The sequence below is a fragment of the Lytechinus pictus genome, chromosome 6, assembly GCF_037042905.1.
Source record: "Lytechinus pictus isolate F3 Inbred chromosome 6, Lp3.0, whole genome shotgun sequence".
NCBI classification, from domain to species: Eukaryota; Metazoa; Echinodermata; class Echinoidea; order Temnopleuroida; family Toxopneustidae; genus Lytechinus; species Lytechinus pictus.
In genome coordinates, this window is record NC_087250.1 from 2,410,537 (window position 1) to 2,425,952 (window position 15,416).

General features: G+C 35.3%; 1 protein-coding gene across 1 annotated transcript in view; it reads right to left on the minus strand.

The window, feature by feature from the left end:
* Positions 1–2,318: 2,318 nt before the first annotated feature.
* Positions 2,319–15,416, minus strand: part of LOC129263579 (MAM and LDL-receptor class A domain-containing protein 1-like) — a 52,469-nt gene continuing 39,371 nt past the window's right edge. Inside the window, exons 29-40 of the mRNA XM_064100619.1 lie at positions 14,490–14,606; positions 13,451–13,683; positions 12,401–12,518; positions 11,466–11,609; positions 10,128–10,384; positions 9,342–9,432; positions 8,673–8,810; positions 7,549–7,749; positions 6,609–6,761; positions 5,954–6,094; positions 3,002–3,124; positions 2,319–2,383 (exon numbers count right to left, since the gene is read on the minus strand). Of these exons, the coding sequence (XP_063956689.1) occupies positions 2,319–2,383; positions 3,002–3,124; positions 5,954–6,094; positions 6,609–6,761; positions 7,549–7,749; positions 8,673–8,810; positions 9,342–9,432; positions 10,128–10,384; positions 11,466–11,609; positions 12,401–12,518; positions 13,451–13,683; positions 14,490–14,606 (1,781 nt within the window). The remainder of the gene's footprint in view (positions 2,384–3,001; positions 3,125–5,953; positions 6,095–6,608; positions 6,762–7,548; positions 7,750–8,672; positions 8,811–9,341; positions 9,433–10,127; positions 10,385–11,465; positions 11,610–12,400; positions 12,519–13,450; positions 13,684–14,489; positions 14,607–15,416) is intronic.

Consider the following 15,416-nt stretch of genomic DNA (forward strand, 5'->3'; position numbering starts at 1 on the left):
CTAACGATCTGTCATTGACTACTTCTTGGGAAAGAGTCTGCCACCAATTTAGTCCTTGGCAAATTCAAGACAAATTAGAAACAAATTCATCAGCTCCTCTGTAAAGATTTATCGTCCACCATGGACAATTCAATGTTCCTGTTGATTCCAAGAATTTGTCTGCTTGTTTTAAGACTGGGTGCAAGCCAGAATTATCTTGAAATCTATAAAAATAGGCAAGTATCTACTTTTTCAACTGATTTCTATGTTTATATACACGACATTTTTTTACAACTACCTATTACTATGGCAAACTATAAACTGCATTTAGTTGATATATTAGTATTTCACCCAGTGACATTTATTTCTGGCTAAACAATTCATCTTGTTAAAACATAAGTTAGGCAATGCATTACCAACAGCTGTTGATGATGACAAGATGATAATGTAATGATAGTAATTATAAAATATTATTATCAAAGTCATTAGAATTTGATGTGAAATGCATCTGATGGCGATGACTTTATTTTTTATGACACCATACGCCTTATTTTTGTTTGTCAGAATTGTTTTAGTCTTTTTTTTGGGTAAATCCTGGATCGGTCCCTGATAATAACCATATTTGGGTAAGTTTTATAAAACTGTTTTTCTTTCTTTTGCAAAATCGTATTTTTTGAAGAGGAAACGTACTGTCATATTTTGGTTGCAAAAACTTACTAAATACGCCAAAAACATACTGGTTGGCAGCTCTGAACTAATTTTTCATGGGATCATTGACCTTATTTTTTCTATGTCAGAATTGTTCTACCCCCATCCTTTTTGGTTAATCCTTGATCCATCGCTGGGATCCGTTTTATAAAGACTTGTTAGAACAAAAAATTTGCAATAACTGTTAAAAGCTACTGAAATCCTTTAATCTGATTGGTTGACATAAAATTTGTTTTAGATCTTGTAACAAAACTTTATGAAACAAGACCCAGGTCATGATGCTATGATAATGAAGAATTGGACTCTTACAGACAAAAGAGGGTTGCCAGTTATGTAACGCAATACTTACGTATCACAGGTAAAGATGTTGGACCTCCCCCATCACTGCAGGATCTGGTATTTATATCAATATCATCTATAGCGATGTCACCATTTCCATTATTCGTCCCTGTAGCTTCAAACACGATCTATCATTACCAACAAGAATATTTGATAAGATAAGATTTTATTAAACTCTATCGACCCCCGATTGGGAGTATGAGAGTTTCAACAAGAACATGTTTACAATAATGAACATGCATATAAAAATGAACATATTTACAATAATGAGTTTGCGTATAAAAATGAACATATTTACAATAATGAATATGCATATAAAATGAACATATTTACAATAATGAATATGCGTATAATAAAAATGAACATATTTACAATGATGAATACAATTGTTTTTGCATTGTAAAAATATATGTTGCAAAAGGTTAATACAACAACAATAAAACCCACTATTTTGCTGTGTTTACACAATTATATTGTATAACGCACTGGTTATTTAACCACCCTGCCACTTCTAGTAGTTACATTAACCTATACTGATTACATATACAGCAAAACTTCATGTACATTTACATGTATTTTGTAGGAAATTAGAATTTCAAACAAATTTCAAATTCGATACCTAGTAGAATTATATTTTCTAACATCATAATTCTATTTTTACATCAATCAATGAGCTACTTGAGCTATGATAATTTGAGAGCATTTCCCCTTCTCATATGAACTGGAATTACAGCAGAGGTGGATCTTGAGCAATCATCAGTGGTTAAAAGAAACAGGTACAAGGTTACTACATATATAATACACATCGTCAGTGGGCTGTTAGATCCTCATACATGTAGCTCAAAATTTACAGGACAGGTTAGAAGAATCTCTATTTTAGAGACATTTTATGACATAGTGGCAACCTTCTTATGCCTTAAAGAGTTCTCTACAGGAATTAGGAGACTTTTTATTAGGTTTCCGCCTTAACATTCAATAAAATTGAATAAAATTCAATAATAGGGCTTTTATTAGCCGGCATAAATTTTTTCAAATTTTAATAAGGTTTTGACAGCCCACTAAGGATTTGTAGTTTTTTAATAATATATAAGCTACTATCTATCAACTTTCATAATGACTAACCTTAAATTCCCCAATGTACACAATATCTATGCTGCCTTGTATCCATACATCACCCTGTGAGCCACTCATACTCCATGCAGAAGGTTTGAAAAGGTTTCCATCAGAACCCATTATATACACATCCAAGCTACCAATACCTGGAAAGAAGAAGGGTATATTTTTGTTTATATTTAGGCAAACCTCTTCCTAATATCTGGCGTGGTATGATGAACACTATCTAATCTCAGTACTTTATCTTATCTCAGAGATCAGAAAAAATTGGTGTTTTTGAGGATGTTGTACCTTTTGTCATAAAAAACAGTCATAACTTTTGTCTTTTCACTTAAGTGTACCCCAAATATAAGCATGCTTGATTTGGGCACATTATCATGCAAACAGCTTGAAAGTTTAAGCAACTGATTTTTTTTCTACATTCAATCAAGTACTTGTGTGGGATATTGTGGGATAGTGTTGATCAATTTTGACAAGTTATAATATTAATATAGGGTATTTATATTGCGCACATATCCACCTTGTTAGGTGCTCCTATATTACCCGGCTAAGCTAGGCGTTCATAGCGCACACAGCTTTTTAAGGAATTAATTCCTACCGGTACCCATTTACCTCACCTGGGTTGAGTGCAGCACGCTGTGGATCAGTTTCTTGCTGAAGGAAATTACGCCATGGCTGGGATTCGAACCCACGACCCTCTGTTTCAAAGTCCGAAGACTAATCCACTGGGCCACAACGCTCCACAGCCTGTATATAATTTTAAAGCTTAGGAAGTGCTCTACCAAATTCAACAAAGATCTCACAATTCATTTTGGGCAACTTATTGTTGGTCTGGGAGTGGCAGGTCACCCAAATAACTTACCATCGCCAAACATGTGATACCAGAAGGTCATACAGGATCCCTGAGTTTTTGGAAGAAATTCACTCACAAGATCAGCCTTCACATTGGCTTGATCACTATCAGCCTCAAAATACATGTACATTCCTAGAAAATAAAACAAATAATGCATGAAAGCAACATTTTATTTCGATTACGTAATTGTGCACTATGATGTGCAGGTTGAGGTGTTTGCAATGACAAAAAACATATGTTTCTGCATAGCTCTTTGAGTATTGTATTACAGAATATGGCTTTGCAAAATTTAGATACACTTTTATAGATCATATTCTATTGATTAATAAAAAGTAAACAATCAAGACAAAAAGCATATTTCCTCCTCTAAACAAGCATGAAGAGGCAAGAGAAACATGAAATTGATGTAGATGGCAGATGACTGTTATGGAATCAGACATAAAACAGGATATCAGAAGAGCAGGTTCAAAACAACAGATGAGAAATAACAAACAAGTGGAATGCCTCTGGCCGTCTCACCTGCATCACGCGATTCAATATAGCAGCAGTGCTGATTTTTGAAAACTACTATAACTCGCACAAGATGTTCAGTGATACTTGGTTACTCTTATTTCAACGTTTTATGAACTAGACCAATACACTTATAGAGATATGATGGCAATTCAACAAATACCCCCAACGTGGCCAAAGTTCTTTGACCTTACATGACCTTTGACCTTGATCATGTGACCTGAAACTCGCACAGGATGTTCAGTGATACTTGATTACTATTATGTCCAAGTTTTATGAACTGTAGACCAACACACTTTCAAATTTATGGCTGTAATTCAACAAATACCCCAATTTGGCCAAAGTTCATTGACCCTAAATGACCTTTGACCTTGATCATGTGACCTGAAACTTGCACAGGATGTTCAGTAATACTTTATTACTATTATGTCCAAGTTTCATGAATCAGATCCATAAACTTTCAAAGTTATGATGGTAATTCAACAGATACCCCCAATTCGGCCAAAGTTCATTGACCCTAAATGACCTTTGACCTTGGTCATGTGATGTGAAACTCAAGCAGGATGTTTAGTGATACTTGATTAACCTTATGTATAAGTTTCATGAACTAGGTCCATATATTTTCTAAGTTATGATGACATTTCAAAAACTTAACCTTAGGTTAAGATTTTGATGTTGATTCCCCCAACATGGTCTAAGTTCATTGACCCTAAATGACCTTTGACCTTGGTCATGTGACATGAAACTCAGGCAGGATGTTCAGTAATACTTGATTAACCTTATGGCCAAGTTTCATGAACTAGGTCCATATACTTACTAAGTTATGCTGTCATTTCAAAAACTTAACCTCAGGTTAAGATTTGGTGTTGACGCCGCCGTCGCCGCCGTCGCCGTCGCCGTCGGAAAAGCGGCGCCTATAGTCTCACTCTGCTATGCAGGTGAGACAAAAAATCACAACTAAGAAGTACATGTACATGTATAGCCGTCTTACAGTACTTCACAAATACTAGGTGTTTGTGATAGAGTACAATCCTAACTGGTTTGTTAACAACTTAATCATTAGGTTCCATACAACTGTGTGTGATATGGCTTCATATTTGGATTTTTCAACAAGTCGTCTAGCTACATTAGTCTGTAGACAGACCCTGATGATTAACAAGTGTCTCCAAACAAAGACTAACACATACAAAACCTGCTGTGCCTTCAGTAAACAAGGCAAGACTAAGCTGCAATTTAGACCCTTAACTTGAGTGAAGGTTTTGCACAGCAGACTACACTTACATAGCTTTGATGTAGGGGAAGGCGGGGTAAGTTGTGACACTTTTTGCATTTTGCATGTTAGAATTGATATGACTAATAATATTGTAGAAAAAAGTACCTTGCCTTTAAATTTGATTCTTGGGAAATATTTTTCACCTATATATAACTTCCTACCCCCACACTGAAATTCATTGTGACCTTTGAAAAAACTGATGTCAAATGGTTCAACTTGCCCCAAATGTGGGGTAAGTTGTGCCACCTTGTGGGGTAAGTTGAGCCACAAAAATTATGTACAAAATGTATGGGGGAAGAACCAGCATGTCAATTTTTTATTTCAAGTCTTCACTTGCTAATTCTTTATAAATACTAACACCCTCTAAAAGTAAAGGAACTGTCATGTGAATTTGCACCTTTCTGCCTGCTTATCAATGGCTATTCAAGGTTTGTTTCTTTTTTTATTATACATTACCATACAAATTACCATGGCTCAACTTGCCCCATGTTGGTTTGCTCAACTTACCCCAGTCCTAACTTATGCGATATTTTTACATCCACACATTTCTTATGCTTCCATCATGTAAAAGACTATGACAAGAATGAAGATCCATACCTGGACTACCAATATTGTTCTTATTTCTTTATTATATTTTTAAGACGTGTGTGGGTAAAAAGCACTGATCTTTTTTACACCCTTTTTTACTTTTTTGGCTGAAATTTGTATTTTTCCCTCTAAAAAAGTACTTTTTGTTTCAAAATCGAAAACAATGTGGTGGGGTAAAGGGTTATGTAATGGGTCATCAATACATGACACCACCATAATGTCTGACTGATCATTCATTATTGGCCTGGGGGTGGTGGCTCAACTTGCCCTTATGCTCAACTTACCCCGCCTTCCCCTACATGTATTGTGCAGATTCTCCATTTGTGTTGTCTAGCAAGGGTGTGACAATTTGGGCTTAATGGTAGAGACATGAGTTTTGTTAACTTCTTTTTTAGGATGACCCTATATGGGTTAGGATCTGTTTCTTCAAATAGTATTATTTAAATCTCAAAATCATTTACATGTATGGCCACTTGATTGTAGATCTGGGCGGTCACATACTTTCATTGGCATGAATCCATCCAAAAGTCTGTAAAACATAATAACTGCTATCAAGTTTGCAAAGTAATTTATGACTTTATTGCACTTACCTTGGTCAGTTCCTGTTGTGTGATCAAATGATGGACCAGTGAAAGGTGATGAGGTAGCGCCGTTATTGCGTAACCAATCTTTTTGGTCTTTCTCCTTTTCATTACTCCATCCACATCTACCATTCTCAAAATCACAGAAACCTGGGGAATATTAAAAGGATATTGACTGCTCATGAGGGTGATAGTTAAAATTATCCAGCCTGAATTCTTGTTCATAATGGCCCTTCTATCATCAACATTAAATTTTTGCTCTGTGCGTTATTAGTGCAAAAATTAAGTACAGATTCTCTGATAATATTTTGGCACTGTTTTAATTCTTTCAGAATTTCTTTGGGAAACCTTGAACCTTGAAGAATTAATCTTTTCTTGCACCCATCACTAGGATGGGTGCATGCACAGCCACTGGCCAACAGTGACAGAGATATAAAAAGTGGAAGTGGAGTGCAAGTAAAAACATTGCCGTTCAGTTTCCAATGATCAGAGTCCCGCAGGTGGCTGCAAATTCTGATAACTTGGAAGGCAGCCGTCTGGAAAGTAGGGAAGGAGAAAGTTTGGTAACAGCTGCATAGGGAAGTCTGTTCCAGGTTCTCACAATATAAGTATGAGTGATTTAAGGCATCCATTAAATGAATGAGTATATCTTTGCTGGGCTTACCAGGCCTTGAACAAGCTTCATCCAGAACGGTGAGATCATCAACGGCAATATCACCATTGTCACCGTCACCTAATGTAGCCTTGATGACAATCTGATATGGGTGGTTGGCTGTGAGAGAGGCACGTCCATAGTGCCATCCCATCTCACTGTGACCTGAGACATAGACAATGAAACACGGATTTAGCAATAGTAATAATAACAATTATAATAATAACAACAACAATTATAATAATATAGGGTATTTGATAGGTGCTCATGCTGCTCCTATACTACTATGGCTAAACTCGGCTCACAACTTTTTTGAGGAACTAAGACAAAAAAGGACAAAGGAATTAAGGTAGTAGGCCTAGTAAAAATTATAATGTATGTGTGTCAGTGTGTGTCACATTAGCGATAGCAATGAGCATTTCAAATATTGTTTCTAATGCTCCTACTACCTACTATGATTCAATCAGAATGATATAAGATATTTATTTGTCCTTCTTTTCTGTACATATATGAGTATTACAAAGATATTTTTCCCTTTTTTACATTCAGTATAATCACAATGCATCATGACAGTATAAAGAAAAAAAATAAAATTATGGTAATATTGAAAGAAAGACAAGGAGCACCTCTTAAAAACCAGTGCTGGCTGCACAGAAACATTGTTAGCCTAACAGAACCCTAACAGTAAGCCCAGTCACATATTTTGGACTGTAAAGTCAAAACTTTTATATCAATGCATAAGTAATGCATCGTTGTACATGTAACATTAGGAATAGCTGCCACATTACCGGTTGTAACAGGGCCTCCGTTAGCGCATTGGTAATGTTAACAACGTTTCTGTGCGGTCAGTACAGGGCTTTGTAAGGTTATCAACAGCAGCAATAGAATAAGCAGAGTAGCAGCATTTAAAGGATAACGGTCAAGCACAAGCAATTAAACTATAAATTCTTACTGAATTCAGTCCAAACACTGGACGATTGTTTAGACACGGTATCATAGACGAGAACCTCTAACTTTCCAATAGCTACCCCGTAGAGATGGAACCAGAAGGTGAGGCATTCACTAACTGCAGCGGGGTAGACAGGGCTGAATATCTGGGCTACTTCACCATTAGCTCTAGGAGGCTTGGTTGTCTTCACATAGGCAAACATTCCTGGATAAGAATATTGGTTGATGTCACTTGGTTATTGCTTTCTTATATTCTTCTTCTATCACTATTATTTTAGTCATCACTTTATTAGTACTACTATTATTAAAATCATTGTCATTCTTATTTCTGTCATTATCAATATCAGCGCCATCATTAATATTATTTTTACTGTTATGTTACTTTGTAGCATGATCATTATTGTCACGTTTGACTATTTTGCGTATTCTCTGATTATGGTAACATTTAATTTCTCACAATATACATGTATGCAACTCCATCTCCTCAGGCTTTACTATCTGATAATAGCATAACGTTGTTTATTTAAATACATGAACACTTCATATTGACTGGATATTATAATTGCACATGGAAACAAACACTCTTTATTACTAAGTTCTTTGTTTTAATAAGTAATGCTTCTAAACATATATTGCCATTTTATACCGATTTTATTTTTGTATATGTGTAGACCCCGACTAGTGAGGAGAGCTTCATAACAGAAACTAGTTTTTCTTTTAGTCATCCTCAGGCACTAGTCGGTGGTAATTTATTCCTATTGTATATATTATTGTTTTCTTTTGCCTGGAAATAAAATAAATAGATAAAATAAATAAATTATCATTATCTACATGTACATGTATTATTGTACACTGTAGATTTTAAGAGATTTTCCATTATTACTTCTTTCTCTATTCAATTCACATCATTACATGTATATTTCACATTTGCATATAAAGACAAATAAATACAATTACAATGTTAAAATAGGGATGAAAAAAATAACAATACACATGGGCAGATCCCAAATTTGTCAAGATGTAATAATATTGTATTCTGATTACATGTACATGTTGATGCTACTATTCATGGTATGGAATGAATAGAGTTTAGCTGAATTCATATTTCTTGGGAGTTATCAATCCTACCTAAATCTGTTCCCATAGTATGGTCTACCGGTGGTCCTGTGCCTTCTATGCTGGATCCATTGTTACCGATCGACCAATCAAAATCATCCTTAGAGTCTTGACTCCATGAACAGAAGCCAACCTCAAAGTCACATGTTCCTGCAAAGTTTCAAATAAAGCGTAAAGTATTGTCTCATTATTCAATAACTATGGCAAATAAATTTATCAACATATTTGGTTTACATTCGTGGGCTGCTAAACCTTGCATCTCTAAGAATTTGAGTAAAGGTCAGAAAACGTCTATTTTTTGAATTATTGAAATTGAGGCAACCTCATATTGTATGAAAACTGTTTTCTTCATCCTGTAGATAACTCTTTCTAGACAAAAGAAAGTTGCAATTTATGTCACTATTCTTAATTCACATTTTATATTAAGCTGCCTTCATATTTGTAATTTTGAGATCTATACAAAGTTTAAGAGGCCTTCAATGATTTAAGACTTGAAAAATCTATTAGAAATTGGAACATTTCCAATATGTCAAGGCGATAATAAGAGAGGCGAAGGATGCAGTTATACATCTATGGATAATACATGCTGAAAGCATAACCAGTCAATCTTTAATGGGTCAAGTTTGATTTTTATTGAGTCATAAATCTTTGTGGAACACCCAGCTGGTAACTGAAACTTACTTTGTGGTGAACAGGTTCCATCTATTACTATGATATCATCAATAGCAATGTCACCTGCATCATCCAATCCTTTGAAGGCTTCAAAAACAACCTAGATGACAGTAAACACAAAGGTTATATTCGTATTTTTGTTACTGGTATTTGGGTGTGTCTTAATACATGCGTCATCAATGTCGCTGTCAGGAGAAGCCTACTTTTTCTTGTAGGTCAATTACTAATTTTCTCCTTGAGCATACACCACAATTATTAAGAATCTGAAACACAGCTACATGTACATGTAGGTAGGGAAGTACAAAGATAAAGGAGTATTTATTTATTTATTTCATTTCATTTCTAGGAACACAATTACACTATAAAAATAATCATCATACAATATTCAAAGTATAAATAAGAAAACTGTAGTGTTTAAAAAAGGCATGTAATCCACTTTGGTTCATGCATGGTGTTTAGTACACTTTTTATGAATCTCCTAGGAGCATACATGTAACTCTTAGCATGCTGAATTAATTCTCAAAGAGTCATCTATTGTTCTTTTGACGTTTTCTTTGAATTTTACTTGACCTATTGAACCATTGATACTGATAGTTATTTCTAGATAGCCATTACTATATTTCATTGCTGGTAAAAAAAGGAAGGAGAAATGTATTTGATTTATTCATACAAATTTGCAATATTGCATCATTTACATGCAAAGGGTTAAAATGGAGGAGTGATGTCACAATAAGGACTCAAACTGCGAGCAATTACATGTAGTATGAAATGCACAAATGATAAGATCTCACTTACTGCCCAAGAGGTCTGTGAGATGACAGTCCATTGTTCATACATCCACTGGTTTCCTTGCGTCCCTTGACGTTTGAAGATTGGTATCATCGTCCCATCTTGCTGAATGTAGACATTAAACTTATCAACATCCGGTCCATACATGTGATAGTACCACGTCAGGCAAACCCCATCGTCACCGGTTGGCCGCTGAAGATGAGATTTTAGAATCGCTTTGTCGCCATCGGCTTGTCCGTCTGCCTCAATGTACATGTAATACCCTGGCCAGAAACAATCAATGATGATCATTTATAAAGACAGAGGTTTTATAAAAAAACCTTCATTGTATATAGTGTACCAATAATACCACCACAGGATCACCACATCACCTGAAGCACTGGCAGCACCTGACACAGCACAACCCTCTCCAGGACAGCGTGTACGCTTTTTGGGAGAGTACTTCTTCAAGGTTCAAGGAAAACGAGTCTTAAAACTCTTAATTGTTGGAATGCTCCCCAGGAAGTGGAGAAAGTGCATACATTGTTAGAGGGCAAGTAAGGATCTGATGACCGAGGGAATAATTGTAAAGCGCTTGGATACATGTAAGTTATGATGCATCAAAGTCCATCTAAAACTTTGGTATGGGGACAACATTTTCATTTCATATCCTCCACACCATAACTGTTAGAGCATATCTATTTAGATTACATAAAAGTGAATTGGAAAAGTGAAAGACGCAGTTTGGGGGATTTGCCAAAACTTAAGACAGACTTTAAAGGGGAATGAAAACTTTGGAACAAGTCAACAAATCAAAGAATAATATCAAAGAAAGTTTGAGTAAAATCGGACAAATAATGAGAAAGTTATGAGCATTTGAATATTGCAATCACTAATGCTATGAAGATCCTCCTATTGGCAATGCGACAAGGATGTGCGATGTCACATGTGAACAACTTTCCCTTTGATTGGCTATAAAAAGAAAGAATACATGATCTACTGATAGATTTGATATACCAAAGTAATGGCAAAGTTGTTGATATGTAACATCACACAGCTTTGTCACATTGCTAATAGGAGGATCTACGCACACATTACAATAATGACCTAAACTGTAGGAGTAATATAGGAGCGCCTTGGGCACCTAACAAGGTGGATATGTGCGCAAAATAAATACCCTATATTATTATTATTATTATATTATTATTAAACTTCAAATGTTCATAAGTTCCTTATTATTTATTAAATTTTTCTCAAACTTTAATTTATCTGTTTCTTTGAATTTTCTTTTTCCGCATAAGCTTTCTTATTCCAAAGTTTTCATTTTCCTTTGAGCACTAAATAAAATCAGATTATATTGTTTACCTGAGCCGGTAGTATGATCAAACCTTGGTCCGGTTGTATCCGATGAGGTCTCTCCGGTTCCTCTCAGCCAATCAAAATCATCCTCATCTGGGCTCTTCCCTTGAATATACCCACACATACCATCTTCAAACGTACAGCTGATATCTATTGAAGGAACAGAATCATTCTTAAAGGTGAATATGAACCAGCAAACCACCCCAACTAATCTAATCTTAGCCACTTTCCCTACCCACAATGCAACATTCTGAACAGTGAGGTCTTGTAATTTAGGCCTACATGTATTTGGATATGAAAACACACTATTTCACTGCTGCACCAATTATGTAACTAAGTCGCAGAACAATTACTTTTTCATCTCAAGAGCAATTTAATTTCTCTACACAAATAATATTAGGCCAATATACTGTATTACCTGTATTCTAAATAGGTATTTACACACACATGTATATGTATATATATAAGAATATCTAGCTTTATAACAAACAGTGTTGTTCCATTCATGCCCCCCCCCCCCCTTTAAGCACTGCTACAGCTTTGGTAAAAGATCAGTAATGTGAATTCTTCTCAAATATCATCTCACATTCCTAACTTACAAACATACATAGTGACCATTGACTGTTAAATTTGGCATTATTTTTTCATCTAGCGCCCTCTCTCATTAATGTTTACATTTTTTCTGCATAAAATGGCTCTTAGATCTCTTATCTTATGAAGATATCAGGAAGCGACCACTAAAGATTTTTTCCTCAAATTTTCAGCCCATTTTTACTCAATTTCAATTAAATTCTTTATTTGATTTCCATTCAAACATAATACAAAGTAATCCAAGTAATATAAATCACATACAAATCTAGAAGAATTGTTTTTATGATTTATGATTACTGATGATATTATTCTCATATACATGACTCAAAATTGATATACATGTACTATACCTGGTGATACATTCGAATCACCAAGGCAACTGAAAAAGCTGATGCCATCCAAGCCCACGGTCAGAGCTGTAAAGTCAGGGTTATCTGGATTATCCAGATTGAGATGCTCAAATGTGATCTACAAATACAAAAAAATTATCATAATATCTCAATTCCCTCAGCGTAAACAGAAGAAACCAAATATTCCTTCATCAAATAGTTATACACCGTGTAGTACATTCATACCATAAGCAGCTTTATCAACTTTTCAATATATATTTTGCCTAAAATTATTAGTTACCATATCCCCTTTTCATTTTTGTCAATTAAACAAATGAGGCTTTCTTAACATGTGTTCAAGAAAGAGTATTACAACATAGCCATGATCAAGTCAATATTTACTAGAAAAAAAAGAATAAAGACATTAGATGAAACCATTACAGTCAGTGTAATTGTATCATATTTCACTACCAATGTTACTATATCAACAAATTTTCATCATTTCATTTTTCAAATGTCATAATCATACCCATCATCATCATTGTTGTTTTATCACAATTATATTATCACAACTAGTTTATTTTTCTACTAATTTTTTTCCAGATAGTATTTCAGTCATTCTTCGCCATTCCTTCTGCTTATTCAATATGATTATATATGTAATATATGATTTGGTTTGTCAAATTCCCAAGCATATTTGCTTACAATGACAATCCGTTTCCTGCAAGTGACTTTATTTTTCAACAATGCATATTTCTGATTTAATGTCAAAACTTGTTTGTTATATTTTTGTTACCGACCACTGGTCATGTGGCATAGTGGTTAGTGCATTGAACTCATAATCCTAAGGTTGTGAGTTCAAATCTATATACTGTAAGGCAAGCCAACACCCCTTAAACTCAAACATAAAATATTTCCTATGTAACTGGCTATATACAAGCTTGTCATTTTACATGCGAAAGAATTTCCTGCCGAGTGCCTACAGGAGTTACCAGAACAGAAATATTGTTAATCGAAATAAAAATAAATCAATGATAAAAAAAAATTGATATGAGTGGGCACAGTCTCTACCTGAACCTTCTCCTGGAACATTCCAATAAAGGCTGTTCCCAACACCCATGTTCCTAAGGATTCCTTTCCATTTGTTCCGTATATCTGAGGCCCATTCTTGATGAAGATAGTGAAAGGTTGATTGGAGGTCATGTAGTAATAAAACTGGACATGACACAAAGCACCAGTTGGTCCAATAGGAGCAGTGGTCAAGCTGTTTAGACCAAAATGACCATGGAGGTAGAATCCTGGGGCTATTTGATAAAAGAGATATTAAAGAGTTGAATAGTAATAATTATAAAATGGTGATATAGCTGAAATCTATTAAATGACAAGAGTTCTCTTGATCTTCCACTGTTTAGAGAGGATGGTTGATCAAATTCCCCAGATGTGCATGGTCTGTATATTATTGTGACTCCAAAAATACTATTACAATATACAAATATACCCAGGGGTGTGAGTGGTCACAAATAAAATGATCTGAAAAAGACTGAAGAGTGTTGAAAGTCTGTAATACATGTACATGTAGAAAGAGCTCCCATACTTTTTGTACAGAAGAGAGACAAGCTAAAAAATTGAAATCAGCTATAATCTTAACTCTCACACCCCTGTATACCACTGGCCTTGGGAAAGTATAGAAGAAATTATCTCTAATAGGTTGGACTGGCAATTAGTGTATATTTTTGTAGGGGCAAAGGTCTGATAAAAAATAGTAATATTGCTATTCCAGCCAAGGATGAATAGTTTCCTGCTTTACTTATGCCTGGAATATTTGTTTTATATTCTATTTACAGAAAAAAGTTATAACGATAGCTACATGTACATCTTGGTAATCTTATCCTCTTTGAATCATCCCCGATCTGGACCGAAAATAGCATGCAGAGCATATTTAGGTCATCACAAGCCAACTCTCATGAAAATGAACTGAAAAATTGTTTCAGTTATCTTTTCTTGGTAACAGAATTTACAAATAATGCATTTTTTTTTATTCAAAAGTACATAAATTTATATATGAATTATATATTCTTCATTTTTTTCTGGCTATCTTATTCTGTCCTACCTGTCAAATTATTATTGTGATCAGTAGGAAGTGTGTCTGGGTCATTCCCAGCCTTCATAGGTATCCAGCTTAACACAAGCGATCCACAGTATCCATAATCATCAAACTCACATGCACCTGTTTAGAAACAAAACAAATGAGGAATGAATTTTTGGATAGGGAATCCCATGGCGAACAAACATACATTATAACCAACCAGCTGAGGGAACATAATCTTAAAAGGTAAAACCCTTGAGGAGATGTCAGAAAATTGTCAATACTATACACCAACAAGTAAAGCCAACATAATAACTAAAACTAGTACAGAACTACTAATGCATGTTCCTATAAGATTTTAAACCTATCTAGTCCAGGTGGGGGGGGGGGGGCTTTTTTGACCCCATCATTCACCTTTTTCGCGATAAATATGTCAGGCGAAAAAAATCGTGCCGCAACATTTCATGGCTTTTTTCTTTTAAGTCTTGTGCAACTTTCAAGTCCAAATTTGCAATGCGGAGGTAATGCTGTTCTAAACTTTAAGCAACATTTCGTAAGTGCATGTCAGACCCAAAATTGCTAAAAAACGTGATTTCATGTACAAATCTAATACAGCTTCTGTTTGTAGCCAAAATTCATGAATATACAGTGCCGGCCGCGGGAAACGTCACAGTGCCCCCTAGGGCGAACGCGGTAGCCCGTTGCGGACATTTGAGGGGAGCGGACGAGGGAAGACGCCCGCGTCCGCTCCCCTAGGACATGAGTGCCCTAGGGGAGCGCCCGAGGATAGTGCCCGCGTCTATCCTAGGGTGTTTCCCTAGGATGTTCGGCCGTGCATTCTTGGTCGAAAGAGGAGGTCTGATTTGACACATTCGTTCAAGACTGCATGTGATTTTTATCTCATATCAAGCATAAGTTTTCGATAATTTATCGTGGATAAAATCTGTTATG